Here is a 9015-nt window from a genome sequence, read left to right as displayed (position 1 = left end):
ATATTTTCATTCTGAGGCATAAATATGTATTTTATTGAAGCACTTCATCAAAAGTTGATTTATTGATAGCTTATTGGACCCAATGTAGTTTAAAATCCACATACAATGTTATGTTGGGAATTTTTTTTTTTTTTTTTTTTTTTAAACACATTGAAGAAAATACTGCATTCTACTGCTCATAGTTGTATGGCAGTTATCTGGTTCACATAGTAACCCCTTCAAATAATGCATTTTTAGTTGCTAAAACTATGGTCAAAATGAATTACTTCAAAGAAAACTTTACAATACTCTGTCTTACCCATTTCATTGTGTAGATGAATGGCTATTAATACAAATTATTTAGAGGCACTTTAGAAAGTTTTCTGAAAGATCCACTTCACAATTACACGAACAGGACTTTGTGCTGCTTGACGTACAAGAGGGAAATAGCATTCAAAATCGATTTAATAGCAGTGTGATGTTGTACTTCCACTCTTTAGTTTCCATTTAAACTGGTTTTTCATTATTATGGTAAATTGCATTTTCCATAAAAGAGCGTCACCTGCTCTTTTTTTTTTTTTCTTCACTTATCTATCTATTGATATTAACACTTATAAATAACCCCCCCCCCCCCCAAAGGCACCAACGCACAGCCACTTTAAAGCTGATCTTAACATACGAAACTACCAAACCTTCTGCCCATGATTGTCGTCCCAAAACACACCATTTGATCTCAAGAAGAATTGGCTTTTCTTGGGCTGATTTTTGCTACTGCATAACGAATCCCAAGCCAAGCTTTGATAAAAAAGAATGGCGAATCAGTTCTTCGGTCAATAGGAAAGGGAACACCAGCACTTTCGAACCACAGATCAAGAGAAAAAAGAAGCAACGTATCTAGATCTTCGTTTGCTTGACGTCCATGCTATTTATCTCGTTGTTTACGTATGCCAAATTGTCTTTCGTCATCATTTCAAGGCCTTTCTTCTTCTCATCTTCTGGCTTGAGCTCCATAAATTTAGCCTCAATTTCCGCCGGGTCTATGTAGGTGTAGAAGTAAGCCATGACCGCAAAGATGATACTGACGGCCACCAGGAGACATGCGAACAGCACGTATTCTGCCCACTACAACGACACATACACACAGATGAGCTTTTAACAATCTGGATACCAACAGTAAGTGACATTTGAATGGATTTGGTAAAAAAAAACAAAAAAAAACAACGATAGCAGTTCCAGTGGTATACCTGATCTGGAAGTGAGCCTGCCTCAGCCACAATGAGCACGATGATATTTCCCACTGCAACAGTCAACAGCCAACCAGCCTGGAGGACTGACTTCATATTGCTTGGTGCCTAAAAGATAAGACATTATGAGACGATTTTAAAAAATAAGAGTTGATACGAAGTTTTCTGAATGTCACGTTGCAGAGAGCACACCATACCTGTGAATAGGAGAAGTCCAGGCCGGTGACAGAGAAGACCACTTCTCCGCAGGTTATCAAAAAGTACTGTATAATCTGCCAGGCCATGTGGATGCCGTTCGGTTCAATATCCTCTATTGCTTTGATGTTCTCTGTACACTGCACACACATTCAGACAGAATTCAACTTTTGAGAAGGGTAACAAACCAAACCATTGCTGGATTTACTAGAAATGATTTAAACACTCATTTTGTGATCTCAAAAGAGCCAAGACTCCAGGATATATATATATATATTTACTTTGTGAGTCCAAAAAAAAAAAAAAAAAAAAAAAAATCTCTATATATTTGACTTTAGTTTACCTCTTGCCTGTTTCAATTAAGTCTAATTTAAGTCATCATGCAGCCATCTCATACGTTTGCTGACGCCCCCTAGTGGGCCCCTGCATGACAACTACTGGTTTAAATGGATAGGTCACCCGAAATGAAAATTATTTTCATATACTTAACCTCATATCAAATCAAACCTGTATAACATACTGTCTTCTTGAAACACAAGTGATGATATATATAAATCTTTTCTATTTTTAGTTCCATACAATGAGAGTCAGTGGTATCCAGTGTTGTTCTGGACACAGATGACTTCCATTCTATGACTCAAAATAGTTGAAACATTGAAATATATTGTTTTGAGTTCTGCAGATGGAATAAAGTGCATACAGGTTTGGAAAAAATCACAGAGGCATGTAAAAGATGAGCATATAGGATGATCTATTTCTAGTTCTAACTATTCCTAATAGTGTTGATACTATTATCTGTGATGGTAAGAACAAGACGTACAGATTCTCCAAAAGTAAAGTTGCTTGGGATCAGGACTGTGTAGGAGCTTCCGAAGCCCAGCTGCAGGATGTAGTGGCACGTCTGTCCTTCTTGGTTCACAATAGAAAAATTAGCTCTGGGAAGGGAGATATCAGATATCAGATCAGTGTAGAAATGCATGCATTTTCATCATTTATCATATGTATATGTAATACAAAACAAAACACATACTTGCCGTGGGTAACAATGAGGTAGTCTGATGCTTGTAAGTAAGTGATGGAACCCAGATGATCAGACTTTATGGAGAAGTTCAGAGGAGACCTAAGGCCATTCACAAACCTACAACATATGTTTTATTTGAATGAATTTGAATAGGCATTTCATTTTCAAAACATCTCTTTCAATAGAATTTGAAAGGAATATTAAAAAAAAGTTCAGAAATGCACTAACCTGATCGCATTCATGCCTTGATTGGGCTTCTCAGTTATGTCGTTGAGCTGTAAATGAAACAAATCATCAGAACATTCACACTCAATGCTACAGTTATGTATTCTCATGACATTAATGTTACCAAAATAATCGGCACATTTATTTAACATATTGAATTAAATACCAAGATTGTTAAAAATAATAATAATGTAGCACTCACCATCCTTAGGATTCCGTTAGCATTCATCAAAACTGTTTGCCTTTTTCCCCTCACGAAAAAAGCTGTAGCGTTTCTTCCTCCAGCAGAGACCATCACTACCATTTTGTCCAGTGTCATATAATCATTAGAGGACTGGGGGAGCAAAATATCATCAAAGAATTAGTGAGAGAATTACGAAAAGTTTACATACAGCACATGTGGATAATGTTTCCTCAACTACAAGTATGTTGATGTCCCAGGGATCGATTCCTATTCTTAAATGAATATATTTCAAGTTATTTTCCATTTATTCTGATTGTCCAACAAAAACTGTTTGATTAAGTTTGATGTGCCATTGTGCAAACTTACATCAAAACCAGGAACAACAAACGGTTCTTGCCCTTCCACTATAACAGGCACTGATGTTTCCTCCAAGTTCAGGAACTTCACCTGGGTTTGAGAATTTGATGGGAAGTCGGGGACTGTTTGCTGTTGGATTAAAAGACATGTCAGAAACGTACTACTTGTTTTCTTTGCTGAAAATGTACAGTAATATATCAAATGCATTGTGATGATTGTTATACCAGAAAGCTAAGGGCATAAATCAAGCCAATACACATGCTGTACCAATAACAACCTTCAATCTAAATAAAGCATGAGGTTTTGTTTCTTAGACATCATTGCAATGAATCTGCTCGACTGGAAGGTATCTGTTACTCACGTCAATTTGAATCTGCAAAAGAGCAGCAGCCACAAATGCTAACGCGGCCAGCACCATACCAACAGTCATCCTCCGCAGGGGCCTGGAAATCACCACACACACAAAATCACAGTCAAAAAATGTGTCTCATAATAACAGAGACAATTTCATAAAAGTTATCCAGCGCTTACGTGAAGTTTAGACCACACTTCTTGATAAGTGGATACACTACAGAGTCCATTATCGGCACCATTATCACAATCAGTATGGGGTTCACAATCTGCACCAGAACACAAACAACGAGCACACATTCACTATATGTACACTACAATGTACAATCAAAGATTGTCCTGATCATTTCATATCCTGGTAAACATAGTAAACCACAAAACAAACCCTTTAGCATAAATCAGTCTCACCTGCATCTGGTCTGGCTGAATTATAAACGCTCCCTATGATGAGAGAAAGAAAGAAGGATATAGCATATAAAATATGACAACATAATTGTATATATATATATATATATATATATATATATATATATATATATATATATATATATATATATATATGTATATATATGTATATATGCATTTTGTAGTTGAAAATGCTAAAAATGCATGTTTTGTTTTTTACTTACAAAGTTACCATCCATAGTAGTGGCCTGAAGAGTCCATCGGGAGCCCTGGAAAGACAACAAAACTCTCATTTAACATCAAGCCAAAAAACAGACGAGTGTTTGTGCAAAATTGTATATTTGATTATGGCCTCGTGTAGCATCATTGAGTTTTTACACCGACCTGCTGGTCAAACAAGGCCCAGAACATTGGCAGAGGGATATAGAGGAACAGAACCTTCAACACCATCTTCACCTGAGCGATCAGGAGTTTCTGTAAAAAGACAGAGTCTGTGTGAACTTCTTACAGCACTGAAGAGTTAATTGGTGCATGCTGTGTATATTTTTACATACATCATATTTCTCTTCTGCCCAGTCCATCCAGTGCTCTCTCTTGGGGTATTGCTTACCGCGGTGATTGAAACGGTTACTAACTGCAAACTGTAGTAGAGAAAAGACAGTGATCATGCATTTAGACTTTCCCACATGACTTGATGTTATCCCACCAGGCACCTTGATCTCAATTCAATGTCAAACATTAGTCAAGACTTGATCAAGATGCTGTGACATCATTTTAAATTCAGTTTTGATGTCTTTTCAACATCAATGGCATATTACAATTACATATGATTACTGATTATTTATCAGATATGCAAGTTACACTATCTTTTAATGGAAAGTGAACTGTGAATGAGGAGTCTAATGTTATGTCTCCATTTTTCCACAAACGTAATATGATTTATTTTGTTTTAGGCGCTCTTACTCCAATGCAATTCATGACTTGCAGCAGGATGTTGCCTTTAGGGGATTCCATAATGTACATGCCGTGGCCTGCGATGAACACAACTGCAGAGAGAAGAATAACCTCAGTCGATCAAGTGCTCATTAAAGGTATTGCACATGTCAAAATAAATACAAGTAGACCAAAGCTGCCATAACTTACTGAGGGCAACCACCATGAGAGCTGCAGGGACCCCAAAAGCCAGCGGGAAACAACTTTGCTTTGAATAGATACCACACTCTTGAGCTGAAAAAACGTAACAAATACACACAAAGATAAGACCATAAGTGTATTTACCAATCTACAATGTATTTAACAACAAATGTGAAAAATGCTATTCGGATAGTAACAAAATACACACCTCTCAGGATGGGTGTGATGAGAGTGGAGAGAAGACTGCCAGCGTTAATGGACAGATAAAATATGGAAAAGAAAGTACTTCTTTGTTTTTCCTAAAAAAACAACAACAAAAAACAATTCTTACTTTAATTTAGATACACCACCATTCAAATGTTTGCTGCTTGATATTTTAGCAGTTTGCACTAGCTGAAAGCTTGAAAATTTGTATACAAAAAAAAATGTTACAATGCTGACATATTATAGATACATTAACATTCCTCACATTGTGACATTCAGCCTAGAACATGCACATTTCACACTTTGACCTCTGGCCTTTAGACTTGTCCAGGTGGCAGTGGTGGAGGAGGTTACAAATCACTTTGTGTTAATCTCGAACACTCAATATCAGAGACTTAACCTTGAGCTGATAACAGCTGATTTACACACACTAGAATGTGCTGACGTGCTTGAATTCAGTTCATCTTCTTTAATAGGATGTGTGTTTAAATGTGTGCGTGTGTGTGTATGTAAGGGTCTACATGCCTGATGTTCTTCAAACTGATCTCCTCCAAACGCTGCCACACAGGGTTTAATACCTCCAGTTCCCAAAGCAATGAGGATGAGTCCCAGCATGGACATAGCACTGAAATAAAGCAGAGGGAATTTAAATTCACACCAAATAATAAATTAAAATGAGCATGCACGGAGATTATTTGGGTTATGTTTACGATAATATAAAAATGTAATGCTATAGCAGATCTCAAGCGATGACTCACGTATGGAATGTCATGTTGTCAGGTGTACCATCTTTGTCGGTATCGGTGATGTCGTGTATGGCACTGATTGCCATGATCACCTGGCCGATGGTGTACACTATAGACAGATACACGATAGTCCTGGAGAAAGTGGAGAATGGAGGTAATGTTTATACCCACATGAATTCTAGAAGAAATAAATTCATAATCTAATAAAAGTCATTTGAGGGTGTACTGGGGTCCGGTGACCACCATGAGGCCACAAGGGGGTGTAAGGGGTACAAGTACATTTTCAGGGACCAATATTTATTGTGAAGAGAGAAAATTTAGTTATTATTAATCATCTTCCATTTATGATGTTTTCTTTAAATATTTTAATAATTGTTTTAAAATAAATGTAAATAACTGAATTTAAAAAACAACTTAATTATTGATTTACCTCAAATGGGTTTTAAAATATGCACACTACCCTTTAAAAGTCTGAAAATGTTTTAATGTTTTGAAAAGAAGTTGCTTATGCTAATTTATGTGATAAAAAATACAGTAAATAATATTGTTAATATGGCTGCAATTTAAAATAACTGCTTGAAATAAATGTCATTTATTCCTGTTATGTCAAAGCTGAATTTTCACTACTTCCAATCTTCAGTTTTACATATTCTATTCTAATACGCTGATTTGCTGCTCAAGAAACATTATTATCAAAGCACAGCAGTTTTGCCTCAGTATTTATCTGGAAACTATGGTTCCTGTATTTTAATTGTTTTGATATTGTAGGAAAGGGTACCATCATAGTTAGGGATCCTTAGAAACAAAAAGTTTGAAATTCACTGACTTTACAGTATTCCTAGTATTGTTAGTATGGTAGAATGTTATATTTTCCAAGTCCTAAAACTCACTTGAACTTGCCCAGCCATGAGTCTGCGATGATGGCCCCCAGGATAGGTGTTAGGTAGCACAGAGCCACGAATGTGTGGTAGATGGTTGTGGACAAATCATTGTCCCAACCGATAAAATACTTGAAGTACAGCACAAGCACCGCTGCAAAACAGAGATAGGAAACACAGCATAAGATGAGCGGAAAGAGGAAAGAGCTACGCTGTGTGAAATTATATAAAAGTTCACATTATTTCATTTGTGTACAGAATGTGTTTGGTCTCACCTTTCATGCCATAGTAGGAGAATCGCTCACAGAACTCATTCACCACAATGAAAAATATACTGACAGGATATCCCAAGCAACTTGGCTACAACAACAAAAAAATCACAGCTCAAATAAATAATTCATTATAACATGTACTTTTATTAGAATTCTATATTTTTGTATTTACTATAAAAAACAGCACTTAATTGTGTTGATATGTATTATACAGTAAATTATTACATTTAATCTAATAAAAATACTGATTAGTAATTCTGTGAGTTACTAGCATTACTGATCAGATTTTAAAAGTCTCACCCTATTCTTGGTCTTCTTTGTCTTTCTCTCCTCATTGTCTGCAAAAATGAAGTGAAATGCAATTAAAATATCACTAATATGGATTCAGTTTGAACTTACTAAATGCCATTTCAAATGTCTTCACACTATATTTATGGACAGATTGTACATTGCCGTTTAAGCAAAGTATACACACATTCAATCTATAGGTACAAACCAAAAGTTAACATAAATGATTATTATTATATTGTTTCATAACAACATCTAGGTTTACTCACCTGCCATGATGACTGCTTTGACTGAGGCTGCCTTCTAGTCCTCTTGTTAAGAATATCCTTTAGTTTAGAGATGCACACTCACACTCACTAACACACACTCACTAACACACACACACTGTCCGGGAAAGACAAAGCTGTACTCTGAAGGAGACAGGTAACAGGGTTTTATAGACTCTGAACAATAAAATGTACCCTTGGCCAAGCCCACTGGTTTAAAATGAGATTGATGTAGATGTTTATGGCAGTATTTGTGGCTGTGTGTGTGTGTGTATATGAGTGGGAGGAGGCAAATGAGGAGCAGTTTAGTTATTTATGGTTGTCTTATCAATTTACTGTATACAGAAAATAAAATGATATGAACATTTGGTCTTTTTAATAAGATAAGGCAAGTTAATAAGTAATTAATATACTTTTTTTTAATTCCAAATAATAAATACAATAAAATATATAGAACAGTGCAAACTGCCATTGTTTTCCTATGCACATTTAAAAAAAAAAAAAAAAAAGATTTAGCAAATCAATGTATTCTTATATTTGTCCTTGAAAGTCTTCAAAAACTATTTCAAGTCACTTAAGTACAGTTTTCTGGTAGGGTAGATAAAATCCTACAAAATCTTTAAATATGAATTATGTTGAATGGTAGATGGAGGCTGAATTAATATAATAAATAATTAACTCATGGAGCTGAAACTGCTGTCTGAAAGAATGTTGATTAGATATGCTAGATAATGCTGGCACTTCAAAACATTGCCAACGCATCATATGACTCTCCTAAATAACCCTGATAATGCAATTTATTTCCCTGGTACAACCCCATGACACAATATATATATATATATATATATATACATATATATATATATATATATATATATATACATACTGTACATACACACACACACACACATTATAAGATTTACTGACTGTGAAGTCCAAGGTATGTGAGTAACACTTTCACAGAGCACATCATCAACTTTTATACAATGTTAAAATGGCTTACTTAGGATGAAAAGCTGAAGATAACATGGACTTGAAGTTAGTAGAGGTGTAATTCATTGGACGAGAGAGGTAAACAAACTGCCCTCATCCAAACAGAGATGTTTCTGCGATACAATAGCGACAGTGCAGTGGTGGAGGGGGGCAGGGGCAGAACGGCGAGAGCAAGTGTGTGTGTCGATCAAGAGCAAGTCAGCAGGTTTCATTCAGAACGCACTTTAAAAACAAAATTGAACTGATACTGCTTCAATATGGTCTATTTCTTCT

General features: G+C 35.7%; 1 protein-coding gene across 1 annotated transcript; it reads right to left on the bottom strand.

The window, feature by feature from the left end:
* Positions 1-13: 13 nt before the first annotated feature.
* On the bottom strand, positions 14-8075 carry LOC113050803 (solute carrier family 15 member 1). Its single transcript, XM_026214118.1, has 23 exons — positions 7753-8075; positions 7496-7533; positions 7199-7283; positions 6936-7077; positions 6058-6177; positions 5825-5924; positions 5304-5394; positions 5105-5188; positions 4925-5007; positions 4516-4602; positions 4346-4435; positions 4186-4230; positions 3965-3997; positions 3737-3825; positions 3567-3648; positions 3215-3334; positions 2867-2998; positions 2668-2714; positions 2449-2556; positions 2239-2353; positions 1421-1558; positions 1224-1331; positions 14-1101 (listed from the first exon to the last, which is right to left on the bottom strand). The coding sequence occupies exons 1-23, from the start codon at positions 7757-7759 to the stop codon at positions 874-876; spliced, it is 2172 nt and encodes a 723-aa protein (XP_026069903.1). The 5' UTR covers positions 7760-8075; the 3' UTR covers positions 14-873.
* Between the last annotated feature and the right edge of the window lie 940 nt (positions 8076-9015).

The sequence above is a fragment of the Carassius auratus genome, chromosome 31 (genome assembly GCF_003368295.1).
Source record: "Carassius auratus strain Wakin chromosome 31, ASM336829v1, whole genome shotgun sequence".
Classification (NCBI taxonomy): domain Eukaryota; kingdom Metazoa; phylum Chordata; class Actinopteri; order Cypriniformes; family Cyprinidae; genus Carassius; species Carassius auratus.
This window is presented reverse-complemented; position numbering and strand designations above follow the sequence as displayed.

What these genes read in the sequence shown, in the direction of transcription:
- LOC113050803 (XM_026214118.1), bottom strand. An exon ending in ATCAGTTTGAAGAACATCAG is followed by an intron (nt 5,395 to 5,824) that starts GCATGTAGACCC and finishes TTGTTTTTTTAG; the next exon opens with GAAAAACAAAGAAGTACTTT. An exon ending in GGGCAGAAGAGAAATATGAT is followed by an intron (nt 4,436 to 4,515) that starts GTATGTAAAAAT and finishes GTCTTTTTACAG; the next exon opens with AAACTCCTGATCGCTCAGGT.